The sequence below is a fragment of the Trichoplusia ni genome, chromosome 1, assembly GCF_003590095.1.
Source record: "Trichoplusia ni isolate ovarian cell line Hi5 chromosome 1, tn1, whole genome shotgun sequence".
Classification (NCBI taxonomy): Eukaryota; Metazoa; Arthropoda; class Insecta; order Lepidoptera; family Noctuidae; genus Trichoplusia; species Trichoplusia ni.
The window spans coordinates 6,454,121-6,470,313 of NC_039478.1; the positions used below are offsets into that span (position 1 = coordinate 6,454,121).

Here is a 16,193-nt window from a genome sequence, read left to right on the forward strand (position 1 = left end):
AACCCAACACTGCCTAGTGCAGTTCAAAATTTGTACATGACTGGTTGCGCTGCTTTGGCAGGTTTAAAAGGGGCTGCGGGAGAGGTATGCTCCGGACTTTCTCCCGCAGTTCTGATGGTCGGAGTTCAGTGTGCTGTTCTCGCCTCCACCGTAGAAGAGTAGTATTGACACCTTTTTGTTTTCTTTTATTATTCGGCAAGCAACCGGTACAAGTTAAAATGAAAATTACTGAACCACCTGTCTATATCAAGTCAAGTACCATTGTAGCCCATACAATTGAAATGTTTACAGATTATTTTCTTCCTGTTGCCGCTAGAATAGTGAATATAACAAAAAAAGAGGTAAAGCAACTGTAGGTAAGTCATAATTTGATGGCTGACGAATTTTTATAGCGATATCGTTTTTCTGTAGCTAATTTGTCTGAATGTATTTAAACGTTAAATTAATAATAGTAATTGAATTATGCGTGGTGACTTTTAACCACTCGGCTATCCCTGCAATCATGTTTTCCAATAAACCAAAAACTTTGTCATTTACAAGTAAATGAAACCTAAATAAAGTCATCTATCAAAATGCCAATCACATTCAAATCAAAGAGAACACAGGGTTACAAACTTAAAATTAAAACTAGTTTCAACCCGAAATTAAATTTCAATCAGTCTTTCTAAACGCTTATTTAAATCACAACCACTTTCAAAACAAGTGTTTCAGACACGACACGAAACTTCAGTCATTGATTTGAAAACTTTTCGTGTACATAAGTAAGTAGGCATAGGCCTTGATATTTCAGACAAAGTTCTTTAATGTATTGCTGAAATTTCCAGGTACATAAACTGTCTTTGTTTAGGCAATGTTACCAGGGGACTGTTACATCCCTTATCTTTTGCGCACTTTTGGCAGATAAGAGTGCTTGTAATATTCAGGTATTATTAAGTACAGGTCACACTGACAGCGAATGAGCAAGCGAGCTGAGCGAGTAACAGGGATGATGACAGAAATTTAAATTTAAATTTATTTTTAATCAGTGTCCTATTTTAAAGTGCACGAGTAAAATTTGTAACCTTTCAATTGTCAAAAATCGTACTTAAAAGTGGCGTCACACAAAAGCTATCTGTTGCAAACTATGTGCTCAGGATACGGTGAACAATCAATATACAAATTGTACTCATTCCTAGGCATGACTATCTTATAATATCTGTATTATTATTATTTAAACTAATTATTTATTGAGATTACCTACTTTTATCCCAATATTTACCTCTTATCATAAGTTTACACCTCAGATTTCAATAGTTTAGGATGTTAAGTTTTAGCCAATAAAAACCGACACACCCTATTCCCAAGCAAAGGAATTATAAGAAGATTTCCTCTGGTTCAAAATTAAAAAAGTGGTATGTCCAAAGTGTCATAAGCAGTGAACGTATACCTCGCTTGGACAAGCTCGCTCAGCTTAGCTTTCGATGTGACCTTCGCTCTAAAGACCGCACCTGCGGCAAACAAATGTCTAGGAGTTTTTATTTACTTTTTATTACTTAGCTTCAAGTTGGAGGTATATCTGCATTCGTGCCGCATAATGCGACTTCATAAAATTGTTAATGAGTTGTACAAATGTTATGATCTGTATTCTCTGCTTATCCGTTCTTTGTAATTGTAACTCTCGGAGTTATGATTACATTCGATGTTTATCTTTCAATCCGTTTATAATGCGTAACGCCGGGAAATCTTTATGTTTTGGCTTTCTTAAGAGTAATGGGACAATCTAAAAACAATGTGGCTGAAAACAAGCGATTGTTTTAACGACTTCTACAGTCATTTGTCCAATCTTAGGACATTTAAATCGCTTTAGTTCTAATTTCCGTTTTACTTATTTTATGACCAGCGTTACTTTGTCCGTTAACAGTCATAACAACCTACTAACTTTGAACAGCATTAAGCGCTATTTATGTATGAAGTATAGGCACTTTTCTTCCATTTTTAAGTGCGGTTCCGTACAAATAGGCTACAGTATGTTACTTGCAATTTACAGAAAAAATGACGCCCTTCAAATTTATGTCCGATGCTAACCCTTTATTTTGATTTGCTTTTTGTTATTTAAGCGGTAATAGAAATTCTTCATCTGCAAAAATGTCAACTGCTTAGCTACCCTGGTGACAGATGGACGTCGAACGAGGGTTCCGTTTATACCCCTTGATTGCGGAACCCCAAAAACATTAAAAGAGAGGTCAAAATTGCTACGTCGGTGGTGTTGAGTGCTACGCACATCCCTTTCCTCATCAAATGCTGTACAGCTCTCGATGCTACCGCTCCATACTACCAAGTATTTCACGTTCATTCCAATGGGTTATGGGCCTATCCAAGGGCACACTTACCGCGTAGAAACGGACCCCTCTATCCTTAATAACCCAAAACTTCAAATACATCTAACGTTTTCTAAAAACTTTACTAGTGAGTTTTAGGATTCATAGAGAAAAAATCCTATTTCTAAACATTTCTAAGTTTGACGAATTGTTAAGGGTTTGGGGTAAACTCAGGTAGTTGGGCAAAAAATGGGCGCACGCGCAACGGCTGCGCAGTGATAGCAGATGACTTGCATTTCGCGGCCACAAGACGTTACGTGGCCTACGTTAACGTAAAAAAAACTGTGTAAGCACGAGATACCATAATAAAAAAAAATGTGTTCTTAATTAAAATTAATTAATAAACTCAAATTTTACGTAACAATGAATATCGGACGCCTGAAAAACTATTGACAAAAAACAGCGTCAATTAAAAGTTGTAAAAAACTTTTGCTATAGATCCTCTGAGTAAAAATACAAACTTTTTAAGTAATTAGTGAAGAAACTTCCCGATCATTATTCAAAGGAAAACTCTGATGAAGTTATTTTCGGAAGTTAATTTGCGCTGTCTAACAATCAATAGAACAAATAAGTATGTTTTGTAATGAAAAATCACAATTATATCAAAGGACAGCAAACAAGTTATTAAAGTACTTACTTAATAAATACATCCAACAAACATTTTAAAAATTACGACTTCAGATTTTTTGTTTCCGTTTAAAAAAAAACCGTCAAAAAAATGAGAAAAGAATCTCAATGTTGTCTTAGGATATACCACGTGGCATTTTTGGCTTGTAATATGGAAAGCAACTGGGGAACTTCGACGATAAATATTTTTAAAATATCTCTAGCCTATTTCAATAAACGCCGTTCCGAATTAAATAACATAAATATCCACTTGAAATACTAGTTCTTTATCACTTGTTGGTGAGGTATCTGAAGTTGGCAAAAAGCAACTACGACATTGCAATAATTTTGAGAATTCAAAGATGTAGTTAAAAAACTGGACGTTTGAAAACCTACAAAACGTTATGCTCCTGTTATGAGAAGATTTTAGTCTTTAGACGATAGTCTTGTGCTACAGATCTGATCACCATACTAGTAATAATTTTAATAGGAGGATATTTAAAGCGACACATTTACCTATTAGGGACATACTTATTTGGAATCTCTTATAAACTTAAAGGATCTAAGACACATAGGCGTTAAGACGTAATATTGCTCAACTCTGTCTAAAGGCGATCAATTTAGAGGCGAGATTTAAAAACATATTTTCAGCCTTAAGTTCCAAAACTTCTGGTTGAAATTTCCCTGGCATCTATGATAGCCAGGATTAAATCGCCTTTTACTCATAGGCCGAATACAAAACTGACCGACTTCATTCAGTCTGCACTTTAAAATACGATCACGGAAAACCTGAATGAATGTAGGCTTTCTAACTCAGTTGAAAACGCATCACGTATGTTACCTGAATACCAGCCTTTATCCGATGTTATATTTTTTTCTATAGATTGAAAATTCAATATAAGATACAGAATTAGACCTTATATTGCTTGTTGTAAAGAAGCTGTATCTAAAAGGCCTTTTACAAAAAAAAAAAACTGCTTACTTTGACCTCTTAAAGCAGTATTATTATAATTGTGTAAGTGAGACGCACCTACACACAGTCTTCTGTGCTGTTTCGCTTCCACAACGGCAAGAGACCATCCTGGACACTCGCGCGCCAGCAGAAAAATTACTTTAAATTTTCTCGAAAACCCCAAACGCTGATGACGTCGCTTAAATGTCCGGAAAACTTGCCTGTCGAAAATAAAATATCACACACATCTGAAGTGTTCATATTTTATTTTGGCATTCATGACTAAACAGCGACCTAAGATGGTCTAGCTTTAAAAAATTGTGATCGGCAGGTCCATGATTAAGGTAAACATAATTGCATAATAAACTTATAACAGTTAAAGACGTTATAATCACGTAATAATTGCAATTGGTTGCAATAACTACACTTCAAGAAGTCAGGTAAAATTCGCCTCTGAGTGAAGTACTAATTGCCTCTGGCTGGCATGCACTTTATATTGTTCATGTCATGATTTGTGGCCTTCCAGAAGTATTTTGATTCATTTGTTTTTCATTGTATTATGAAGTAAGTTGAGGAATTGCAAAATAAAAAAAAATGTAGTGTTTCCACAATGACAAGTCAAAGTTACATCAGTTTTTAGAAATAAATTTCAATCTCAGACTTTCAACTGCAGTTATAAACCAGTGGTTGAGGTCACCACACTAAACCCAGAAAGCTCGCATTTTCGATCCCCATGCAGTACAAGCGTTTGTGTGATCCACTTTTCCTAATACTGAGTCTTAGTGTCTTTGTGCATGTAACTTGAATCTTCGGAGAACCTCCTCTGACACAATGATTAAATTTCTTGGTGCCGGAGTCGCCCAAAAAGAAACATTAAAAGTTTTTTCTTCGTTAATTACTTTTTATTTTTTGAAATGACACTGATGATCTTAATCGCAAGTTTAATTATCTAGAACTTCTTATTACTCGAGCACCGTATCACACAGAATATTGCAATAACGAAGATGATTTGACATCAACTTTTACCGTCATGAAAATAATTATCAGTTTCCGCATAACGTTGATTCACGCTCTATTACCGGCACACGTAATTGCGATAATTTGCAAACTGAGTGATGTCAATAACACTAGCTTTCAAACTGTATCAATTAATTATAGTGAACAATGCGATCATCAAAGGATAGGGTTTATAACGAAGTTTCGTGGTAAACAGAATTTATAATTTTTAGTACTGCAGGCTTATTGGAACCGTTCGGCGATATAGGTTAGGTTATCAATAGTCCTTGCAAATAGCGATTAAAACGCATCAGCTAACAGTAAAGAACAAATTAATTTCCATTTTTTTTGGCAGTCTTGGCTCTTTCTTTCTTCCTTGACTCCTCTAAAGAATTAAACAACCCAACTTCAAATTAATTGATATTAAACTCGATTATATCTGGAAAGAGTCTACATCATGGATAATGAAATGAAATGAAATAATTTATGTATCATCACTTTTACGAGTAGACGTTTCCTATCTGACTAACCTGAGAAGAATTTGGTTATCCATGTGGCCATTAGGTTGGTATGACCAAGTTATTAACATGAAGCTACAAGATAATACCTACCGTGGCACAAATGAAGAGAGTTTTTTTTGCAAAATAACAAGTCTTGCTTACAATACCATGCGGTCATAACACTGTCTTGATTTATAGATATTGCGTCTACAACGTTATGCTTTTAAATTTTCAATCAAGGCAACCATTTTATATGAGCGTAAGATTTTTAATTTTGTTTTACGACCAATGAGGCGGCGACGTCGAGAATAACATTAAAACAATAAATGTTTACTTTTATATTGCTGTGGGTGGTAGTGACGCGATCATATTTCATAACAGTAGTTACTTCGTTTTTAATTTTAAGAACATTTTCAATTACCCTCACCTGAAATACGTTGTAGTTCTTCATGAAGAAAAAAAAAACAAATTCATTCAAATATTAAAACTCTTTGTTTTTATTGTTTCAGGCCATCTTCAAACAGACCAGGAAGGATTGAAATAGTGCTGTTCTTCAATAGTTTCATAGTAGTGTGTGTTAATTAGAGTGTTAGTTCTCTTGTGTTGAAGTGTAAGTGTTTGTTCACTGACATGTGACTCGAACATGTTGAAGATACAAATGTTAGAGTCCATCGTCAGTAATGATGCTGATGAGAGCCAGGAGCAGCAGCCGAACGGGTGAGTCATGATTTTATTAATTTATTTAATAGAACAAAACATAAACTGAATATAACACATCAGAGGTGCCGCTTATTTGATTAGAAATCTTTTCAAGGATCACCTTTGGTAGGAAAAGTTGATAATGTGTTTTTGTTATGTGGACTCAATCATTACTTTCTTTTACTTAACTTTACTACACATGATATTTAGTAACATCTAAGTTGTGCTAAGCTATTTTCGGTAGGCATAAGATATTATCAAATGAATCCTCCCGCTTTCGGTTAAGAGGGCTGTCATACTTTTACTGACCTAAAGGCACCCATGTTCCTTCCATTGCCTGACATGGAAGTAAGGGGGTACACTATAACTACGACATGCTTGAAAGCAACAGCTGAATTTTTTTTCTTAATCTAAACACATTTTGAATTTTTATCTCATCAATTCTGTCTAAACATAATCACCATGACGACTCAAACGGCCAAACACCAAACCTTTATAAAAAGGTCATTGACCAACTACATTCTCTGTAATAAACAGCTGATACACATGTTTATCCACCACTTCAATACCAGCTAAATGAAATACTCCATGAAGGCCCAAGCAAATAGGCTGGCTTCATTCACCTACATTGTATTAACATCGATTTTTGGCGGCATAACCGACCCGATGGCGCCGGTATAATTTCCCAGATAACTTTTTATTGGGACAAGGCAGCGTTGTTTTCTATTCACCAATTGATTTCGTCTTCGTTTTGTCACAAACAGATTAATAAAATTATCCTAACCAATTTTATATATATGGAGGTGATTGAACCGGTTCTGATGGCAGAACTTGGGTCTCATTTATATACTTACGGTTTTTTTTAAGTATTTTCATGATCTTTCTCGTCAGCCAGCTATTAGGATTCCAAATTCGAAAAAATATCTACACTGATATTAAATACATACTTCAGGGATTCCATTCAAATTTCGGACTAACATCAAACCTTCCGTTCCACATTATAACTTACCCCACATAGCAAGAAGCTGGATGACATTGTTTGTGGTCGTAAAAACTAAATGAAAACATAGCATAGACTGTACATATACATATATACATCTATAGTAGAGTGACAGCGCCGACAGAACGACGCGCCGACGCCGGCGTCGCGAAAACAAATTCAACAGCAATGTTTTATGGCCAACATGAGGGTGAAGCCGGGTGTTATAAGTCAGAACTAAAGTAACGGTGTTTTCTTATGGAAGAAGCTCCATGGGAAGAATATTTAGGTCAACGTTCTTATATAGAAGGTTTAGTAGAAAGATCATCGATATTCTGCTTACGAATATTTTCAAAACAATCTATTCGGATTCTATTTCTTAAACCTCGAAGTAATAAAAGTCGGCTCGTCTATTCTACAATATACGTACGACATGTATACGATTTAATTATTATAAAGAATAATTAGCCTTGATCCGTGCGAGCGAATAAATAAATCATTTGCGGTGAACAAGTACTATCAGTGTACTTAAAACCACAAACACCTATGCAACCTTGTCTCCATGATCCAAACCAGAAAAAAAAATCCCACGTTAACCGTAAGTAGTACGTATGCAGACATTTTCTCAAATAGAACACAAACGTACACCAAGTTCTGCCTCCCTTCACAGACAGAAGGAACCGGTAATAAAAACCACGCTTACTCATTAAAATAAATTCCAAAATTTATCATTCAAAAGTGTCAAATCATATACTCAGTAGGGACGTCCAGCTAAAGCGTTGCACAGATATATAAGTATTACCAGACTCTCGCAAAGCACAAAGGGCACTACTTTAGCGGAGACCTTTAGAGTACCTCTTACTCCAAGTAATGCATCTCTAAAGGAACCTCACTATCATAGTGCGAGGGATAAGTGGACCAGATCCCCCTTCTGGCTTCCTGAGTATACACGGACACTTGGTACCTTGGCACCTAATTGATATTTATAGATAATTAACTTAAAGAAAATTTTAATTGCGCGATTCAGGGTCAGTAGAAAAAAAACGTTTAAGAAACAACTGACCATCGGGAGGGTACTTGGAAATAATTTAGAAATGACAAGAGTATATCAGGTAGGGAATGCGGGTAGTCTGCAGATATTCTTTGACGTTTTGTTGTTATTGACAGATTAAGTATAAATTGTGTTATTATGTTATAGTAGGTATGTTTATAGGCCTAACATAGATTTTGCGAGTCATTAATTGGGTTAAAGACAATATTTATGAGTAACCATAAGTAAATAGCCTAATAATGAGCGAATTAGTATCATTTGGTAATGAATTTATTACATTAGCATGGATCTTTCATAAAGAAAATGTTATTAACTTTAAACAGCTTGTTACTATTGTTGAATATAGACATAATAATATATATTTAAATTTTGAAGCTCAACCAAGAAAGGCACGAACAAAGAAGTCTGCATAACAATCAAAGATTTTTGTCTTCATCTCAGTACTAACTCAAATTATACGTTTATGTGTATAGAATTAAATGCCCTCTTGACATATTCCCAATAGATATAAGTGTTAAGCTATCAGTCAAATGCCTAGCAAGTACATTTAGCCAGTCAAAAACCTGGCAAGTACTATATAAGGTTGAAATCTCGCCTCCTTCTCATCGACCTTCAACCAACATAATTACAACGTAACATACTCACCATTATATCGGTTACGCTGTACTGCAGCTGAGGCAATTGATTTAATTTTCAATCGTCGAACGATTCAAATCAAGAACGCCATTCACACAATTAAGGACGGAACACACGGGTGCATTTGAACACGATCAGTTAAAGTATTTTGATTTTCTTGAATAATGAATTGGTTAAGCCCAAGACCTTTCAAGGTTCTTTTGTTCTCATCATTTTAAACAACTTTTATCATTAGAATAATACTATAATCGCGAAAAAACATGAAAGCTCCACAGCAGTTTTTTTTTGCGTTTACATTATTGGTCTCAGAGTAAAAGTTATTCATAATGATGACTATAATGACAGCTTTTAAGATCTTGCGTTTATTCTGTTATACGTTTTATACTCGTGCCATCATCATGATTATATTGAAAGACTAAAATCGCCCACTGCTGGGTATGGCTCACACCCAAAAGTTAAGTCGCATACTGCATAGGTCATTCCGTCTTCCCTGCCACTTCTTGAAACTAGAAGATATTATTTTTGAGTTAAAGCTTTATATTACATTAAAACTATACAGCCTCCATACTTCAATTGTCGAAAAAAAATAGACATGTTTAAACTAGATCAATAGTACTTAGTTCTTGGGAACGCGTTTAATATGACTGGTGTAATCGATCCCAAGGCGATTGTACACCAGCGCAATTAACTTGGCAGTAACCGCTGTTACACAACGGTGTGCTACCGATATTCCGTTCAGAGCAACGAGCCGTGAAATATGACGCTAGAAAAAGCGATCGTGTGTACTCAGCCTTAATTCGTACTTGTGAACGAAAATATAACAGGAACAATATGTCTTCTTAATTACATTGTGTGTTTTGTTGCAGTTATAGCAAATTTTGTTCGGAAATGAGTTTTTGTTAGGATTCAATTAGTAGCTAATTAATTAGTAATTTGATTTTTAAGCGTAGGTTTCTTGGCTGGTATTTGAAGATTGATAATTTGTCGATCTGTTTTAGAATATCGCGTCTATCTGTGACCAGGATATTTGCAAAAGCGTAAGGAATAACGGAAACTAAAATTACACTAAATTTTAAAGCTAAAGTTTATTTTAAATATTACCTCGTTTTGTTCAAATGGCTTTAACAATTTTGATAAATGTTTCATGATGGTAGCTGACTGATGTACCTAAGTTAAAAAGTACAATTTCAATATCTAAAATTCAAAACCTTATAAATAACCATCAAAACAGAACTAAGTAGTTTTAATATTGGCGTCGGTTTATTAATAACGTGAGGCAACAAAGTTAAAACATAACTAAACTCAATTTCGGCCGCTTATAAACCAACCCTCGAGTAATCCCAAAACATGGGCCTTCGGAATAGATCTGGGTATCGCCATGTCCCAAAATAACGTGTATAGGGCTACCTCACCTTAATAATAAGGGGGGTTGTACACTACCCACAGTTTTACTGACATACAGCTTGATTTTTGACGGCCCTGTAGGGGCTGTAGGGTACAAGTCAGGGATGAACGACGAAGTTGGAGCCAATAGAAGCTGCAAAGCTGTTTAGAAAGACCTAGATGAAGGATTCGCCTAATAGAAAAAAAATGATAGGAATAAGAATCTATATACAATAAGCGAAGTCATTAAAAGCTGCATAATGATGATAACTATAATATGGATCACCTTAAATGTATAGTATTATAATTTCTTCCATCTCGGCACGTCTATCCAACATTCTCGGCATATATGTAACTCCAGGTACGCTTAACTAAACCACACTAATCTCAATACAGGTTTACAAGCACAGTACCACATCGGGTCACCAAAAATATGATTTTCGGGACAGTCAAATTTCTCACAGTCTCCTTGCAGTGCACAAACTCCCTAACGGTCGAACAGCTTCATAATGATTTCCACATTTTCCACAATATACGGGGAAATCAGTTTTCTAATGGTGAGAAAGGAAAATAAAACCGTTGTGTTCTCGATGACGTAGCTCCGTTTTATTTTCTCTCACAGTAATATAATGTATGAGTGTTGAATAATAAATTACTGTGTTAAGGTGTTTTGTGATGATGTATCGACTTTCCCTGTCTTGTACATGCATGTTATATTATAGATGTTTATGCTATGTAATAATTTTACGTATGGCGAAGATACTGGTTGGTTTTCCTTTAATTTTTTCTCTAAAACAGTCATGTTAATAATGTCACACATACGACTTTGTTGAAACAGAACCTGGTCCCATTTTGTTAAAATATAAAAAGGAATATGTTCAAAACATTAAGCCAAAAATTTAAACCGCTAATATAGATGTGCCCTAGATATTTATAAGTTTTTCTCAGTCCTGGTAAACAGACGAAAATGTATGAAAACAAATCGGAGTCTAGTCAGTACGCAAAATACTTGATACCCATGTCTCCTAAAACCACAGAATAACAAAAAGTGTTGCTATTACTTGGTGATATCACCAATACCATTCGTTGTGACCAAATCACAATATAATACCAAACATTGTATGCAGTAGGTAGGTGTGTCAATAGCATGCGATGAACATGTTTACAGCAACGCGTAAATAATGGCAATTTGCTAACCCAACAAACACGGGATGACCCATATTTCTTCGTTGACTTGTGTTACGTCGAATGCCGGATAAAGCTGATTCATGTTTGCATGCAGCAAGCTAATCCGGACTAGATAGTAGAGGAAAATCGTATAAAATACAAAAAAAAATTAATGGTATGTAGTAAAGGGTTCGGGAGAGATTGAGTACACCACCTTTAGTTAACCGTATTTGCTCTGTTTGCCAAGTGACTTTTGTCAAACGTTGAGTGTATTGATATTTAAGGAGCCACCGGAAATATTAGTCATTAGTTGTATTTTAGCGTTATTTATGAAAAGTCATTAGGCTAAAACAAAATCAGAAACACTGAATAGCAGTCTGATATATACTAATTAGTTTTACAACAAAAGTTATGGATAACAATTGGACTTAGTAATTGTAATGGATTATTACAAGCAACAATTTCGAATTTAAATTCAACATAACGAAGATTAAAATTTAACACACGCTGCTACAAACCATCTTAACCATCATATACCGTATTTCACAGTAATAGTTCGTGCATTACGTAACAGATGGCGTTGTATGGTGTGACGGCACGACAGGCACTAATAGGGAGGTAACGAACTAGTCAGGCAGACCGGTTGCGGCTGCCAATTAGACCTGCCGTAAGCACATCAGATTGAGTTATCTACCCTCCTGACCTACAGCCAAATGGACTATTGATGCGCAGAATTAAAACAACTAGATGCGGCCACTAATCGGAGGCAATGCAATCAGAATACTATCCTTAAAATATTATAAACGCGAAAGTTTATACCTAAAACCTTAAAACCAATGGACAGATTGATACTTAGAGAACTTGGTACTCAGATGGTTTTATACCAGAATTAACATATATTTTCTACAATGATTGTAACTACCTATTTGTGGCCCGCGGGAAAAATATTAGATGGAAGAATTTCGCGTTTATAATATTAGTTGGATATTTTATGATTAAAGCCCATGCGTTTAGGCCAATGGTCATTGTTCAGAATAAAATAATGATGTACATCCAAATATTAGACAAGATTCTCCATTCAACAGTAAAAAGTCTTACTCATATAATTCATAGCTACAATTAAAGTCACTACAGACAACAAAACCCCAAATATAATTCTCATTCGCACCACAAATAAAGTCTGTTTGCGTTTCCTCCTTCAAAAGCATGTTTATGATATAGGTGTTTCCAACCTGTACATACCTATATATACGTAGTCCTATATTTGGGAAAGACACAGGTGGTTTACGTGTTGCCCTTTTAGGTCGGATAGTCCCAAAGGCACACCTTACCGAGATATCAGACCTTAATCCCTCCAAAATGATTTGGGCGTGTGTCAACGGTGCTAACGTGATCCTATTTTGGAAAAATAATAATTTATTACGTTGTTGTTAGCTTTATGGTTGAGCTGGTATTGTTTTTTTATTTGTTTGGTCGATAGAATTTAATATAATATTCTATTGTTGACTGATTTTTTATATCTTCGCAAATATTTGAATTTCTTACATGTCTCTTAAAGTATAGTAAAATACAGGAGATTATAGACAAAAAATGAGATTTAATTTAGTCCAAGTTACTTGTATTAAAAGCAAATGCGACTGATGAACTAAAAACCAGCCCTAGCAAGGCTGATTTAAATTGTATTGACAGAGGAGTACGTAATTCAGTCTATCTCAAGGAAATATTCTTTTTACCAATAAGTTACATTAGGAAGAATTTTTCGTATCGAAGAGAATTCGTAACTACATACATATTACTCCATATATTACTTTAATATACCTCTCCCTCTTGTGGAGCACTAAAATAGGCATATTTTGTCCCAAGAATAATTTCCCTTTGTCACCTTTGACAAAGGTATTACCTGCCAAAGTCAACATCTCGTTACTCTGTCACTTTATACCCCGGCGGAGGCCGAAAATATCACTTACAAGAAAATATAGCCCAAATCCACCACACTAAGAAGACCCCTGATCAACTAAATAGTCCTTTTGAGCCTTAGTAGTTTTGTTAAGCTCAAGACACTAGCTGGCTCTAGTTACGCTGGTCCCATTAAAAATAGGTTTACCTATCTATTTGATACTTAGATAAGTTATGATGGAAATGCGTACTTGAGAGAGTTGTTAAATAAATCATGTCATCGCTGAAACGAAGACAGCCTATTGGAAAAATTATGAAATATTTTCGTAACAATTTCATAAGGCAAGGGAAGACAGTTCTAAACGACAGTTTAGTATATATTTCTGCCACTTTTACCTAAAAGTACCAAACATTAACATTTCTGCTGACCTAAAATATATCTTACACATTTGACTCACAGTAATGAACATCCCAAAGGTTAAAAAGCAGGGAAAAAAATGTCGTAAACCTGAATTCGAAGTTGAATAACTATCAACCATTTCTCGATAGTGAATAATAGCAACGCTGACCGCAAGTTCGTTAAAAGTCCACAGCACTTCGAAGCTTTAATTAAAAGTTCCCTGAAAAGACCTCCACGAACCAATATTGAACAAATTTTCATGGTACGGTCTGCTTTACTGTAAATTGTTATATTTTATTGCGCAAGTAAGTTCCTACTTACACACTATAAGTGCAATATAATATTTGACTGCACAGTTAAGCGAGTGGTTGAGGTATCGGTTGTTTGAAAACCCCCGCGACACAATGATTAAATTCCATACCACGGGAGTCGTTTTTCAAAAAAAAAGAAATAAAAGAAAAAAAATAATGAATATACATAGCAACGAAAATAGAGGATATTTGAAGAATTTAACGCAGATTTAAGAATTGCCTAAAACGTAAAAAACAATATAAAATTAACGTTGATGAATACAACCACTTCGACCAAAGCTATAAAGCCAATTTTGAACAGCAGTTAACATGAAAATAACTAAAAAAAATCCTTTCCCTTATAACTTATAGACCTGATTTATAACATATCCTACGTTTTCTACCCCAGTCTTCTTCCTATCCACTGTAAATATTTCGCATCATAAATAAGGACTGTTTGCGTTTCCTCCGTACTTTAAAAGTTGTGATAGATGGCTGACATCTCTTTGCAGTCTAGACCGTACCTAAGTTGGCTTTTATAAGTTGTACACAATGTATTTCGGTGAAGCGCGGTCATATTTTTCATATTTCACCACGTAATAATATGGCTTATTTGCACTAGGATAGAGACTTCCCCAATGAAAAGAAGATAAAAAAAAATTGATCAACCGATGATCATTTGGAATACCATTTTTTTATCCTAGCTGGTCTTTCTATATGTAACGACTCCCAAGGTAAGGAGTTTAGTAATTGTGTCCCTAAACCTTAGACTTACAACCATTCGGCGATTGGATCATACAAAAGCTTTAACTCCTGGTTTGCATGGTTATCTATGCAGTCATATTTCCTCGAAGAAAATTTAATATTATTCCATGAACCAAAACTGTATTTAAATTAAATCTTAAATATGCATAAACACTGATCTAAACATTTATATAAAATTACTAGCTGTTGCCTGCGACTTCGTCCCCGTGGGTAGAAGATATAAGTTATGATTTATACCTGCCCTGTTTTTTTTTCACATTTTCCATTGTATCTTAGCTCCTATTAGTCGCAGCGTGATGGTTTATAGCCTAAAGCCTTCCTCGATGAATGGTCTATTCAACACAAAAAGAATTCTTCAATTTGGACCAGTAGTTCCTGAGATTAACACGTTCAAACAAACAAACAAACAAACTCTTCAGCTTTATATATTTAGAAGTATAGATTATAAAGAATTAAAACATTGTTCCTACCAAATTAACATTTTACAGTTGAAAATCTACAAACAACGAAGTTAGAATTCATAAAGTAAATTACTCACATCGACATTAAACCTCTTTATGACAAAATAATGAAGAAACCCTATTAATTTAGCAGTTCTATTTAACTTAGCCAAGTTATGAAACATTGCAGTTAACGTGTTTCGTAATAATGGGCTTAATTATATTTTTGTTATATGCGCTGATGAAACAAAAAATGAGGTTTGCGTAATACAAGCAATCGCTTGTCATTAATGATGATGTGTGGTTGCAAGACAAATAAATTTTAATGAAATGAGGTACTTGTTGGGTAGATTAAATTACAATAATAATATTAATACCACAACGTTCACACAACGCCATCTAGTCTCAAACTCGTAAACATTTCTGTGTATAAAAAACACATATTTATTATGTTATAAACAAGCTAGCTGTTGCCCGCGACTTCGTCCCCGTGGGTGGAAGATATAATTTATGATTTATATCTGCCCTGTTTTTTTCACATTTTCCATTTTATCTTCGCTCCTATTAGTCGCAGCGTGATGGTTTATAGCCTAAAGCCTTCCTCGATGAATGGTGTTAGAATAGTTCCTGAGATTAGCGCGTTCAAACAAACAAACTTTTCAGCTTTATATATTAGTATAAGTATATAGATAGATTACATAAACATTTACATTGAGTCGGAATCAAACAGTTGCCAGTTGAACTTACTCTAAAAACCGAAATTATTTTCGCAAACTATGCATTAAATTTTTATCCATAAAAAACCCTTAGTCTTTACTCCTATGGGCTTTGACGTCAGCGTAAAAAGTCTAGTAAAGACTTTTTGTTTCATTTTGTCGATCAAATCAGGTCACTAGAACAAAGGTATCAATTTCCGGGGTCCGTGTACATTCTATTCCCTATAAACGGTTCCCAATTTCATTAAAACTGGGTGCAACGGTACACATTTGCTCACAACTTCGGGGAACGTAGGCGTAAGGGTTTCCGAAAATACAACAGTGACAGTGACATAGTTGATTGATCACCTTTAGATCGTA

At 34.9% G+C, this 16,193-nt stretch overlaps 1 protein-coding gene across 2 annotated transcripts in view; it reads left to right on the forward strand.

Annotated features, from left to right (window-relative positions):
- LOC113492131 (rap1 GTPase-activating protein 1) overlaps window positions 1-16,193 on the forward strand; it is a 276,804-nt gene that overhangs the window by 96,052 nt on the left and 164,559 nt on the right. Inside the window, exon 2 of one of the 2 annotated variants that reach the window (XM_026869483.1) lies at window positions 5,921-6,128. In XM_026869483.1, coding sequence (XP_026725284.1) covers window positions 6,055-6,128 — 74 coding nt within the window. In that variant the 5' untranslated portion in view covers window positions 5,921-6,054. Of the gene's footprint in view, window positions 1-5,906; window positions 6,129-16,193 lie in introns of those variants that run through there. The other variant, XM_026869491.1, reaches the window with a different exon arrangement.